Source organism: Cryptomeria japonica, chromosome 8 (genome assembly GCF_030272615.1).
Source record: "Cryptomeria japonica chromosome 8, Sugi_1.0, whole genome shotgun sequence".
Taxonomy (NCBI): domain Eukaryota; kingdom Viridiplantae; phylum Streptophyta; class Pinopsida; order Cupressales; family Cupressaceae; genus Cryptomeria; species Cryptomeria japonica.
This window is the reverse complement of record NC_081412.1, coordinates 10,620,637-10,635,052: the sequence shown is the minus strand read 5'-3', so window position 1 is coordinate 10,635,052 and position 14,416 is coordinate 10,620,637. Positions and strand designations below refer to the sequence as shown.

The 14,416-nt window shown below is 38.2% G+C and overlaps 1 protein-coding gene across 3 annotated transcripts in view; it reads right to left on the bottom strand.

The window, feature by feature from the left end:
* LOC131048799 (protein ESMERALDA 1) overlaps nt 1-14,416 on the bottom strand; it is a 134,783-nt gene that overhangs the window by 88,177 nt on the left and 32,190 nt on the right. Inside the window, exon 1 of one of the 3 annotated variants that reach the window (XM_059209777.1) lies at nt 4,993-5,094. The exons of the other annotated variants lie outside the window; for them this stretch is intronic. Within the exon in view, the coding sequence (XP_059065760.1) occupies nt 4,993-5,023 (31 nt within the window). The 5' untranslated portion in view covers nt 5,024-5,094. Of the gene's footprint in view, nt 1-4,992; nt 5,095-14,416 lie in introns of those variants that run through there. 3 annotated transcript variants of the gene reach the window in all.

Below are 14,416 nucleotides of genomic sequence, written 5' to 3'. Positions count from 1 at the left end.
CTCATCTTTAAGCCATTCAAACACATCTATTTTTGCATTATCATTAATCATGTCATAGGCACTCTTTATGCATAGGCTAGAGACTGAGTTTAACCTATTTGCATGTGTGGTTTTGTAGCCTAAGATCATACTGATGAATCTGACATTGATATCTGTTACATCATTTACCCTTAAGGATCTTTTATCAGATGTTGCGCTGGTTAGGTTAATCACTAGGTCATTTGAGACCACCTTTGTTTTATCAGGTCTGTTACCGGTGGAGGGTAACCCTATCACAGCTTTTACTACTTCTTTGGTGATTTTGTGAACTGAGTCCAACCAGAAGAATGCACCATGTACCCTGCTTAGTACTATCCTTATAACATCCTTAGGAAAATCCGGAATACTGAGAATTTCAGTGAAACCTAGGGTTTCTACTATCTTGTGTTCAGGTTTAACATTACCGGATTCATCACAAATTACAGACTTATACATATTTTTGATTTCTTCATCACCTAATTCCTCTATGTGACAATGAATGTACATTCTAGGGTCTTCAGCAAAAATTACTCCTTTAGGGATTTGAGAAAAAGCACCAACATTATCATCTTTCTTGGCAATTTCGGGAACTAACTGAAATACGGGTCTAGGGCGTTTAATCACTTCGACTACAGTAGGGTTTGCTATGAATTCAGGGACAGATGAAGAAGCCATGATTATAAATACCTTTATCTGCCTTAGGAATGATTTCTTGATGAGTTGCTTCACTTCTTTGCTTGGAATGCCTTTGCTCTGGAATTTTCGCGCTCTCGAAGGTTTGAATGCTTGATGAAATGAAAATGGAGCCAAAACACTGTTTTATAATGTTAATTTTGCCAACCACCACATTTAATGCTTGTCGGTTAAGTAATGACTTAACTTATCTGCCGGTATAGAAGTAATTTCAACTTCTCACCATCAACCGAGGGAATAATAGCATGTTTCACATTTGATTGCCAAACCTTCAAAGGAATTTTCTTCAGTTGGATGAAGAGTCTCCTGCCGGTGGAGTGTTACTCTATTCTGCCGGTGGAGGAGTATTCCTATCACCATTTAGTTCTGATTTCTTGATCCATTGTTTTGAGAATTCCTGCTTTACCTCTTCAACTTTTTCTTTACCTTTCAAACTAGGACCTTTGTTATTTACCAGTGAGGACTTGCTTCTACAAAATTTAGCAATATGTCCAATCTTGTTACAGACATAACAAGTCACATTATTTTTTTGAATAGCTTTTCCATATCCTATGCCGGTTTGTGTTTTGCATTGATTAGATAAGTGTCCAAATCTTCCACAAACATAACATCTTACATTCATTCTGCAATTTTTTGAATTATGACCAACTTTGTTGCATTTTGAACATTGAACGGTGGGTAAATTGGTATTCTGATAATTTCTACATCTACATTGATTTGCTCTATGACCATACTTGTTACAGTTAAAGCATTTACCATTAAATTTATAAGCAGTAGGTTATCTTACCGGTTTGCCTTGATCCTGTGTGTTTGCAGTACCGGAGGTTTCACCAGCTTCAAAGCCAAGGCTACAAGTGTCACCATTAGGTTTCTGATTCTTCAACAAGTCACCAAGTTCTTCTGAGTTTTTCTTGAATTTTTCTTTGTGCTGATTTGCAGTATCCAGTTCTCTTTCCAAGATTTCTTTCTGTTTCATAAGTTCATTTGAGTCATTCTGTGTATGCATCAGATCTATCTTCAACATATCATTTTCATAGCTAAGTCTTGTGTTCTCATTTGCAGCATCACTTAGTCTTCTAGTCAGATCTTCTTCATTCTTCTTCCTATCTTCAATTTCCTTACAAAATCTCATAGCCATATCCTGCATCTCATTCTTTGTTGTCATGTTTTCTTGTTTCAGCTTGTTTATCAGATCACAAAGAGTTTCCTTTTCATCATTCTCATTTTGCATCTTTTCACAAAGTTCTCTTCTCTTGTTTCTTGCAATGGTAAGATTTTCTTGAAGTGCCTAAATAATATCCTGTGCAGCCTTTAGGATCATCTTCAAGTTTGATATTTTGTAACTTTTCTGCATCATAGTCTGAGAGAGCTGCTTCTAATTGCTTCATCAAGTTTTCCATCTCTACCGGTGTCAAGATCTTCCTCAAGCTGTTAGGCTTCTGAAAATAGAGAACCAAGCTCTGATACCAATTGTTAGGATTCCCTAAGATACTGAGAGGGGGGGGTGAATCAGTATCTAACCGGTTATAAGATTTTCTTAACTTAAAACATGTAAAGCATATCAATACTGTATACCGGTAAACAAGAAATAATGCAATAAACAGAGATAATAGCAACCACATGAAAAACACACCATAACACAGTAGTTTAACGAGGAAACCCGGCATGGGAAAAACCTCGGTGGGATTTGTGACCCACAATATTCACTTACTGGCCAATAAGAGAATATTACTACTACAAGAGGGGCCTGCACATGCAGGAAGGCCAAGTGCCTAGAGCTCATTGCTCAATTACAAAATGGGAAGTCCCACTGACTTACAAAATGGATTATATAAATCCAATGTCTTGTACTACTTCAAAATAGCATCTACTATGCTAGATCCAGTACCGGTTTATAGCTCTGCTTCATACATAAACCCTTAACCTATAATTCGCATTATAGGTCTGCCTTATTTCGCCTATTAACTTCCTTCCATCCATCACTAAAATGTTCTACAATGATCTCTTATATATATGAGTCATTTTACAACTTGCCAAGTTGGCTTACAATGATTTTACAATAATTTACAAAATATATTATAAACAAAATTCCTGTCGGCTTCTGTGCCGGTATACTTCCTTTCACTGTCGTGGTCTGTGTGCCGATGTAGAGTCTGACCTTGCTGGTGCCGGTAAATTGTCTTGCCGGTGTCATAGGATTGTAAGGTTGCCATCAATGACAAAACCTTCAATCACCTACAATATCTCATTGGAGTGTGCATTTGCCAACAAAATCAGCAAACGATATATGCTGATCGTAATCGTATTGAAAGATCATTTGAGATAGGAGACTTAGTCTTCCTACGTTTGCAGGCTTACAAGCAGTCTTCGCTGAAATCTAGTGGGGCAAAGAAGCTGAAGCCACGGTTCTACGGACCCTACGCAATATCAAGGAAGGTAGGAGAGGTAGCATATGAACTTGAGCTTCCTCCAGGCAGCTGCATCCACAATGTATTCCATGTTTCTAGATTAAAAAAAGCAATAGGGCAGCAGATATCCCCATGCAAGGAGTTACCTCCGTTAGATGACGAGGGAAAATTAACAGTGGAGCCAGAAGCCCTTTTAGACATAAAAGAAAGGAGAATAAAGAGTAAAAACATTGTAGAATACTTGATCTTATGGAAAGGAGTGTCGGAGGAGGATGCAACCTGGGAGGGTGAAGAGATCTTCAACCACCCAAATCTCCACATCGTTTGAGGACAAGCAATGTAAAGGGGGAGGACTGTCATATTCCCATGTAGACAGCAGGCAATGATTAAAAACATTAAACAATACGTGTAGACAAATATATATTTTCAATACATAAATTATTTTTACCGTTTAAAATACGTTTTATCTTAACTAGTGGGAGTGATGAAAGGATGCGCCCATTCCCAAGCTACCTCCGGAATAGATGCCATGTTTCAAGGGGAATCGTGTGGTTTCAAAGAGGTATAAACCTGCACCCTAAGGAAACACAAGAGAGGAGGTGACAAGGAGAGAAGGGCAAGGAGAAGCGTCCAACAAGTAACTTTGTTACTCAGTAATAATATTTATTTGTTTTCATAATTTATGATGCCTAGACAACCATGAGGACTGCCCAGGGAAAGCATCAATCAGCAAACAATGTGAAAGGGCTAGTCGCTGGTTCTTCCCAACGATGAAGAACCAGTGCCTAGTAAGCATCCCTCCCCATTGCCAGCAGGCTGATAAGTCCCAAGGCCAATCCGCTTAAATGTCGAAATGATGAAGTATGTGTCTATGCAAGTTGTATTAAATCTACTTTCATTCCTCATATAACAATAATGAATATAATTTAACTAGTGGCCCCAATTAATTACTAAATCGGTGCCATGCCTAAAAATGTCTTGCCAAATGAACTAAGCACATATGTTATGTACAAAAGGGTAAAATGAACTTAATCTTCACGCCAGATAGGTAACATGCAATATCAGGTTTAGTATGCTGCATTAAAATACACTTTAGTGACAGACAGAAGAATAAAAATAATTCATTCATTCTCAAACACAACTAATAAGTAAAGAAAAGGAATACTAATTAATGATAGTCATGTTTCTGCAACTAGGCACAAATATAATGAATTTATCCCTACAAATTTATATATAATGGATAAATGTTAACCAAGTAATATAGTCATGAATCTATGTTTTCTGTAGGCATTTATTATCTTCCTGATATCCTCTGTTTGTTACTACATTATTATCTTCCTAATATCCTCTGTTTGTTACCACATTCAAGATAATGAGTGCAAGCCAGGGGTATGCTGGGCCCATCCTCAGGTGGCCCTATTAGCCCTATGAGACGGGATGGGTCTGGATGGGTAGCCCAGCCAACCTGGAAAGACCTCAAAATCTAGAATGGATCATGTATGTATTTTGTGCTGCAATAATTATGCCACTAATCTAATATTACTGCTGACATATAAAATGAAATATCAAAATGTTGCAGGAAACCGTAAATCCTTTTGTGGCCCTAAATCCAACCTTTGGTGGACAGATCAGGCCCTAATTATCAGGAAGGCGAGGCAGGTACAGCAAATGTTCATTACATTTTATGTTATAAATAGCCTTGTGAAGGGGCATGCAAGTTAAAAATGGCCGGGCTGTCTCTTTGAATTTGTGGCTAGGTATATGGCTTTGCCTTTTAAAAGAGCCTGCAGGCACAAAACATTTGAGTCTGCATTTTTTGTTTGCTAAGGACACTCAGACAGTATATTAATCAGAGCTGCTGGTTATTACTTACTAGTAAATGACTCAGCAAAGTGGAGCCCCATTGTATGGTAAGGTAGACACAATCAATCCACCGGAAATAAAAACATTAAGCGCACAGTGATACAAAGTGGAGCTGCAGGAATAAATCAAGTTAGCTAAATGTAAAAGCAAACAATGACATTAGTTAAAAACATTAACTTTGGCATTAATAAATTGCAAATAACTGGCAAGAAATAGAAAAGAAAAAGAGCCCACATGAGATATTAAACTACGATTTTTGGCATTGAGGAAAAGAACGAAGCTTGAAGAACAGCAGCTTCACTTAGAGAAACAGTTTTATGTGCAACTTGCAGTGCTTATGAGGCAGTTTTATTGTTCATCCATTGCAGCAGTAGCACTATCTTGGGTCCATATATCTTTAATTCCATTTCATGTGGAAATTCAAGTGACCAACATTGTGGAGCATATAATATTAGTTCTATTACATCTTTTCCCTCTCTTTTCATCTATAAATGCAATAGGATTCCTCAAGCAAAAAGCAAGATGGATCTCTGTAAGTTCGTCCTTGTTGAAGCTTTGTGTGCTAAGTTTTCTTTGTCTGCCTTTTACTTGTATCTTCCATGGCAGTCTTAGTTTATGGGTTCAGAGTTCTTCCAGCCTCTTATGAGATGAGCTATGCAAATAATTCAGGTTTTCAATACAGAAGCTGTGATTTGTATCTATCCTTTTCCTTTGTTGCTTACAGATTATCTTCTACATTTTTATAATTGTGCTCACTTTGATACATCAGCTACTAAATTTAGTGTTGAGATTATCCCTGTGCAAGTGAATAGGTTCTCTATTTTAGGCAATCACTTTTCACTTACTTTCTATGTTTATGTTCATCTTGCTTTTTCACCCCAATCATATTAGGTTTAGCTAGAACAACCAACCTTTTAATCCCAAAGGTTGTGTCCTACAATAAGGTCACACTTTTGTAAGACTTCCCACTGCTGATGCTCTCCACATGGCACTGGTATCCAGGTATTGCAAATGCATCCTTGCAATAATTGAGTATCAACATTAACCATACCATTGAAAAAACTTGTAACAACAAACAATATTTTAGAAATTAGAATTAAAAAACCAGCTGAAAATTTGGTCAAATTTAATCTTAGCTGATTTCAGTCCTATTCATCTGGTTTTAAATGGAGGAACACTGAATAAGTATATCCCACTTTCAGTAACCCTTCTTACCTGATAATTTCGATTCTATCATAATAAGATATTTGGAGATGATGATTTCTCCAATTTTATGTGATTAAAGAAACAAAAAAGCTACATTGTTATCATAATGGTCAGTGATTCCATCCCATGAAATATGCTAACCCACAAACACGGAAATGAGTAAAACCCATGATAGGACTTCAAAACATGTCTTGCAAAAAGTTTTGGTCGCCTAGTAAAACTTGTTTATCTTTGGCTAAATTAGGTCTCTGTTGTACCTTTTATGGCTTAGGGTTTAGGGTTCTCTTTCATTTGTCAAGCTTTTGTTTGTAAGCCTTGAGCATGTTTTATTTAGTCGTTACCTTTTTGGGTTTGAAAATGACTTTGGGTCATTGATTCGTTGGCAAGGCCATGTTATGTCCCTAGGTTCTTTATTATGTACCCCGGTCCCTTTTAGTCTTTAATTTCTCCTAAGTCTTGGTTTGTGACTTAGGCCTCCTGTGATCAAAATCTCTGGACAACTTGAAGGTGTTGTTTTCGTTCCTAGGTCAAGCCCCCTTTTCATTTTCTTACCGAGTGTTTTGTGTTCTTTGCTAAGTGTCCCTGCAATGTCGCGAAGACTTTTCTTGACCATCCTATTCATTGCGGCATCGCGGAGAGCTGCCATCTGTTGCGGAGCTGCAATGTGTCACAAAATGGGTGGCCGAAACAAATGTTAAAAAAGGCTTTTAATATCTTATTTTGACTAAGGTCAGCGGAAATAAATTAAAGCTCGGCCAACTAAAGGGTGTATCTTTTTGCATGTGCTGAAAAAGGACGGAGATGTTTTAAAAGCTGATCAAATGGTGCTCGAGCATCAACAGCCTAAGCTAAATGGTCACCAAGGTGGACTAATTAAAGATTGTCTTGATCAGACGGTCCTCGCAATCCTGCGATCAGAAGGTGCAAGGGTGTTAACCACCGCGGCATCACGGGATGATGCCACGTGTCCACACTGAGAGGTCAAAGCTGAAGGTGGGGCCATAGGGATGAGTTGTAAGGCAGATTAACGCAAAGTTTTCTTATTGGACGAAGGTGGGGTCATATGCTAGCACAGATGTCAATGTCAGATTGACTAATGAAGACTGTTTGATTCACCAACATAGAGGCAAATCTGTGGTGAAGATTCAAACTCATTTCAAAAATATTTGGAGTCGTTTCATCACCCGCACGAGCAGTAATGGTGGACAGGACGTAGGTCTACCAACATAGGCATATTAAAAGAGCAAATTCTGCCCATTTCCAATTACCAGAGGCATTCGAACGAGAGCGGAGAGTGTTTCAAGAGCTAAAGGAAATTGTTGCAAGCTTTCGAAGCACAAAATTAGGTTTCGCGGTGTGAAAAAACTGTAAGTCAAAGTTGTAGCCTTCTCTGGTTTTTGATATGAACTAGGGTGGGGAATTTGAAGTAGAATTTTAAAATCCTAGTTATATTGTAGTAGCTGCAAGATTTCCGAAAAGCCTTTGTTTCCTACAGAACTTAAATCCAGAACCCTAGGTTTTCATAATGGCACCCCAAAGACCACAGTCTAGTAATATTGAATATCAAAGGAGGAATCTCTATGACGACTTCTTGAACCAATTGAAGCCATCAACAAATGATAAATACCAAGGGCAAAGGTTTGCACATGGACAGACCCTAGGTGAGGGTTTAGTCGACAATACTTATAAGATATCAAATGCAAGGGTGCCTATGTGTTGTGACGTTTTCACACATCGCCCCATTGCAAATGGGGACCCATGTTTTTTGCTCGTTTTGCTCGTTTTCGCTTTGCTTTTTCTAGGGTTTTGTTAGTTTGTTAGTTGTCTGGATTTAGGGTCAAGCCTTAGGGTTTTAATTACCGTCTTTTCGGACCAAAATCCAGTCAGTTTTGGGAGCTTTTTGAGCTTCCTTTCGTAGGATTCAAATTTTGAATGAAATGAATTCGCCAGAATGGTCTAATTTTCAATTGGAATGTTGATGCAGAGCTTAAATTCGTCTAAGTGTTGAAGATGAAATGTGAATTTTTGTCCAATTGAATATTTTTGACCAAATTTTGACTTTTTTGAATTTTGATCCTAGGCATTTCAAATGATTTGTTTTCGCCTTGTGAAGTGATAAAATGTGTAAAATCATGATATTTTGGCCTGTAGGAGCAAAATCGCTCCTGTCCCTCAGTGAAGGACGGGAGCTCGTTTTCAAATATCTTACTATTCCTGCAGGGTCAAGATGAATTACGAATTGGAAGTGATGGAGAAAGGCGAGATCTTTCCATTGAATATAAATTGAAGATTTTCATGAGCACAGAAATGCCTCCAGGAGCAAAATCGCTCCTGTCCCTCAGTGAAGGACCGGAGCTTAAAATCAAATATTGCTTTGTCCTTGCAGGATTTTAACGTCTTGACGATGTGAAAAGGTCCAAAGAGGTACATTTTATCAAATGAATATAACTTGAAGTGCTGTCGGGGAGATCACATGGATAAGCAAGTCCGGCTTGAGTGAGGTCCTGATCCTGAAATTTGGCTAAGTCTGGAATGTCCTGACCCTGAAATTTGACTAAGTCTGGAAACTGAAAAAACCTCCAAAAACTAGATTTTGCAATATAACTCCTGGAGGTCTGAAACCACTCTCAAACATCCTGAAAGTATATATGGAATATAACTTAAAGTATAAGAAAGAAGAAACATAGAAGGAAATGTCACTTATCAAGGGTCCAGAGCGAAAATGCTTAGTTGAGCCATTCCTGACCTTGTTTGGACGAATCGAGACATCAAAGGCATGGTGAAGGACGAAATGAGCATGATAGAACATCCAGACTTGATCAAAAACAATGAAATGATGAAGTTTTGCCTAGAGGGTCAAATTCGCTCCTGTCCCTCATTGAAGGACCAGAGCGAAGTTCTTCATAAGGTACGTCCTGAACAAAGACCAAGCAAATTTTATGTTCGAAGGCAAGAAAGGAGGTCAATCGAACCCGTTGAAGACAAATTGAAGATTATCAAACGTCAACAAAGGACCAAAATGCTTAAGTTCGCTCCTGTCCCTCAGGAAGGGACCAGAGCGATTTTTGTTGTAGATGATTTTCTCACCAAATTTCAACCAATCTCAAGGCATGATTGAATGAAAGGAGGCATTGCGAATCCGTTGAATATAATTTTCGAAGGTGATGAAGTGAAATGAGGCCCATAAGAGCAAAATCACTCCTGTCCCTCTCCAAGGGACCAGAGCGATGAGGTACGTCCCTTTCATTTTTATAATTTTGGCGCCAAATAAACATTTCAAATTTTCCTTAAATGCTAAGTTCGATAAAATTGAAAATCTAATTTAATTAGCATTTAATATGGCGTTTGACATTTATTAATTATTTTGCCTTTATTAAAAATCGAAATTTACAAATTAAAAAACGAAAGGCATTTAATTAATTAATTAATTAATAGAAAAAATCGAATTGAAGCGCTATACTTGGAGGTCGGCCTTGCTAAATCATTTAAAAATCATTTAAAAAATTGTTTTATATCCTCAAGTCGGCCTAAGGGATGAATGCAATGCAAGCGCTATATATGGAGGGTGAAAAACAATCATTTTCACATAATCATTTTTAACCCTCTACATGCGATCTTGAGGAGAAGCGAAGATAGTGCGAAGTATTTCATGTGTGGTGCGAATTCCATCCAAGGTGGCGCTAGTCTATCAAAGGGTGGTGCGATACTTTAAGATCTATTTGAGCGAATTTGCCAAGGCATTAGAGATCACGTCCAAGACTTGAAGGGTGGCGAAGTTGATATGAGGAACGTTCTTTTGAAGATCACATCAAGACTATCGAATTTCAATTTTGCCTAGGCGATTTTATTCATTTTGCATTTTAGAGTTAAGCTCTCAAGTAAGGTATGGCAAGATCTCTTGTTTTAATTTCGAATTTTGATTGTCATTGCCTTAATTTTGAATTTTGAAAATTTTGTTTTTCCTTAGCTCAGTCTTTTTTAGGAAATGATTAATAAAGGACTTATCATTAAGTTTCCTAAAATTTGCTCTCTAATTTATGTTATGTATTGCAAAATCATGTTACTAATTTTGAAATGTTGTGTAGGCATCGAATGAAGATCTCTTCAAGAAAGATCAAGCCAGGACATGGACGACCTTCTTTGGACTAACATCATCAAGGGCAATCCAGCGTTCCAAGGCGAGGTACATCATCTTCCTGCACATCAAGGACGCAAGGAGTTAGAACAAGGGCTCGTTGAAGAAGCAAATAATTCCAGATAAATTAATTAAAGCAAGCTTCTAAACAACATCAAGTTGAGTATCTAGCAAGCTACAAGTGTCAGATGAGGTGGCATCCCAGTCATCACTCCTCCAGTCAGTGTGGTCCACCGCAGCATGTCCAGATTCAATGTACCTAACTCATGGAAGGTGGCACAAACTCCGATGTACCTACCTCGGCTATCCATTGGTCGATTTTTTCCAAAGAGGACATGTGTCCAAGCAATACAATTTTATCATTGGTCAAACATTAAATGTTATGTAATGGTTGTAACAAACCCTAATTAGGGTTTTTCATTGTTGAATCTTGGCCATTGATCTTGAATTGATCTAAGCCATCAAATTGTATTGTGGGCACTATATAAGCCCAAACATTTCATTTGTAAAATAATTTAGAATTAGAGTTAGAGAGATTAGAGGATTAGAGATAGTATAGAAATAGTTGAAAGTAGTTAGAGAGTAGAATAGGAGGACAAGGCAAGAAATTGTTGCCATTGATTGTAAACAAACTCCATTTTCATTGAAGTAATGGTGAAATATGTCGTTTTCTTGCAATTTGCATGGTTTCTTGTTGAAGTCTTCAATCTTAGATGGTAAATGATTAGATGAATGGAGGAAATGTGATTAATTGATGATGGAATTTGTATATCCATACTACTAGCAGTTTGTTGATTGCAGACTTGCCTTGTGTAGTCAACTGGAATCGTTCAGCTCAAGCTCAATTTCAATTTGTCGCTTCTTCATTGATATGCATCAACTTGGATGGTATCTATGCCTGCGGTGATGATTTGAACATCATAAAGCTTCCTTAGAAGATCGCACTAGCCTTGTGTAGATGTTCCATTGATGTCAAAACAAGACCTAGTTAGAGTTTCATCAAAAATCAAATCATTGCTCCTACATTCTTAGTATTAGGATTAGATCCTCTCTTCACCCTTATCCTTTTTCCATTTTTTTAATCTAAGTTAGTCAGAGCCTGTGTCCAGCAAAGCAGATCGGAAGTTCAATGTAAGTCCCCTTGTGATTCCAGCAAATCACATCATACCACTGGAGCTTGTCCACACGTAGAGACCCTACATCAAAGAACCTTGGAGTCTACCTAACTGATCCTTTACGCGAATCTTCAGCAGTTAGAGACTATTTTCTCAAGAGAGGATAAGGTACCCTTGGGTATTTTATTCTGTGTTAGGCTGTGTACAAAATACACGTCAACACTATGTCAGGGCTAAGCATGTTCATGATGTTGCTTGGTCAGAGGAATCTACCAGCCCCATTTTCTCAGGCATGGCAATATGATTTGGGGAAGTTAGTTGTACCTACTATATTCATGGATGTGGACTTATTGAAAGCAGTGGCAGATAAGTATGACCCAATCTCAAGGGTTGTGAAGGGAAGCAAAGGAGAAGTTCTATCGAGCATCCGGAGGGAGGAGTTTCAGGAAGTTTTTGACTTATGTGAACCTTCTGCATCCCTGGAAGCTATCGATTTGGAGGAATTGAAGAAAGAAGATGAGAAGACAAGGTATTTAGTCAAAGCAAGATTGCTCCCATCTCATTTGGCTAAGGCGGCAGATACTCAGTATTATATTGGCCCAAGTGCTGAAGAGCCTTTTCCAATTGATGCCTTTGCAAATTATTTCAGGGCCACCAGATTTTAGGTTTCCACCTAAGCACAATAATCCCAAAAGCATATATGCACATGGGGATTCGAATTCAACACCCCAATTTTGCAGTGATTTATGACTTTGCTCCATACCTTGCAGACAAGATACATGAGGGGTTGCTACAAATTAAAAAGGGTGACACTAGTACCTCATTCTACTGGTATTCCATGCTTATGTACATGATCTTGTACAAAAATGCAGATATCTTTGCAAAAGAAATGGAGTTGAGAAGGGTGGTGGATGGAGAAAACATGCCAGTACAAGTTTGGAGCATGGATATGTCATGGGATAGAAAGGATGCAAGCTATGTAAGATTTGACAATTGCTTTGCATCCAGGCTTAAGGCTCGATTGATAGTAAATCCACTAAGGATTCCAATAGAATTGTATGATTTTTTGAGGCCAAAGGAAAGAAGGCCAGAATTGAAACTTGAGCATAATTGGGGGGATATCATTCCTTATTCTGTGAGCACAGTTATAAGAGTGTATGGCTTTTAGAGACAGCCACATGTATTACCTTTCAATGTTCCACTTAGACTAGGATTTGTAGAAGTTATGTGGCAATTGGTCTACATACATGAAGATGAGTCGACAAAGAGAGGTAAAGGCACCTTTTTCCCTGATTACACTATAGTCCCATATTTTGTAATTCTTAAAGGAGGATGGGTCCATTTTGAAAAGGTTCTTTCTCCTTGTTGTTTGAGAGTCAGCACAAAGGGGTACAGTGAACCAGAGGGTTTTTATGCGATGTTTAGAAAAAGAATCAAAGGAACCCATCTGCCTCATCAATTCAATTTTCCATAAGACTTGATCAAGAATGAATTTGATTTGGATAAACAAGAGGTCAGAAAAGAAAGATGGATGGCTTATAAGAAGTTGCTTGATAAAGTCCACAAATTGGATCCAAAGTATGATCCGTTGAAAGAATTCAATCCATTTTGTAAGAAAATTGATTATTTGATAGAAAATTTGGATGAAGTCATGTATGACCTAATGGATGAAGTGGAGCAATTGGAGATAACAAGAGGCCAAGAAATAAGAGAAGAACCTCCAAAATTAGCAGCCCAACAAAGGCCACTATCAAAGCCTCCACAACAAAGGCCCCGAGTACAAAAATCAGCATCACCACTAAAAGGGGAACTAGAGGAGGAGAGACCTATTTACATGCCTCCAAGAGGGAGGGTTATTTACAGAAGAGTAAGAGATGAAAGTGATAGTGAAGAGGAAGAAGAGATAAAGAGGAAGGGGAAGGGGATAATAAAACAAGAAAAACCCCTTGAACCTCAGCATGGGCCTCTTAAGGGGGTAATTATTATAGATGTTGAATCTTCACCTAAAAGAAGCCTTTCACCTCCTCCATCTAAGAGGCAAAAAACTGACAAGCCTGAAGAATAGCCTGCACAAGAACCAAAGGAGGAGAATGTGATCATTATTACTAATGAAGAGTTGCAGGTTGGACTCCCATCTCCACCAAGGTCATTAGATTGGGACCTTGCTCCATTGGACATACAAGGAAAAGCCATCCAGGATACAAGGAAAGAGGCATGTGACAAATTCCTAGAAGATGAAACATTTGTTCACAGCCAGGCATTTTTACAGTTGGTCTAGACAACTAAAATTGAAGAGTATAAAAATAGATGTGCTGAGAAGGACCAAAATCCTGACAGAAGTGATAAGGAAGTTGAAGAAGAAGTTAAAAGTGAAATGATGAAAGAATTTAAGGCCATCACTCCTATAGAGGGAAGAAGAATTGTTGACCAAGCAGGGGTATTGATTCTTCCAGAATGGAATATTGCAGATGTTGTAGCTTTTGATGCAATTAGAAAATCTCAGCAGCCTTTGTATAATTCAGAGGAGGAAGTTAGATTGGCATTGCAAGGGTTTGCCTACAGCCAAGAATATGCCACATTGGCAATATAGTTGTTAACTAAAGGAGCTAGAAATCCTGACATAGCAGACATAAACCCCAACTTGAGGGGAAGTCTGATTATAAAAAGAGCTTCAAAGACTTTGGTGGTGGAAGCAACTGACCTAACAGTGAATGTGGCAAGGTTGGCACAAGAAACAACTAAGAGGGAAAAGGCAGATAGAGAGGAATACCAAAGAAAAAATGAACATGTATTTGCAGAGTATAACAAAGTTAAACAAAAGAATACTGAACTGGAAACTACGGTTCAACTATTGCAGTGAAAGCAATTAGAAGCCCCTCCTGATTTGCCCTCAACATCTAAAAGACCTCTAGCTTACCCCACTGAGTTAGCTTCTAAGTCTCCAGTTGGAATTGGACCCTCTATTTCCGCATTGGAAC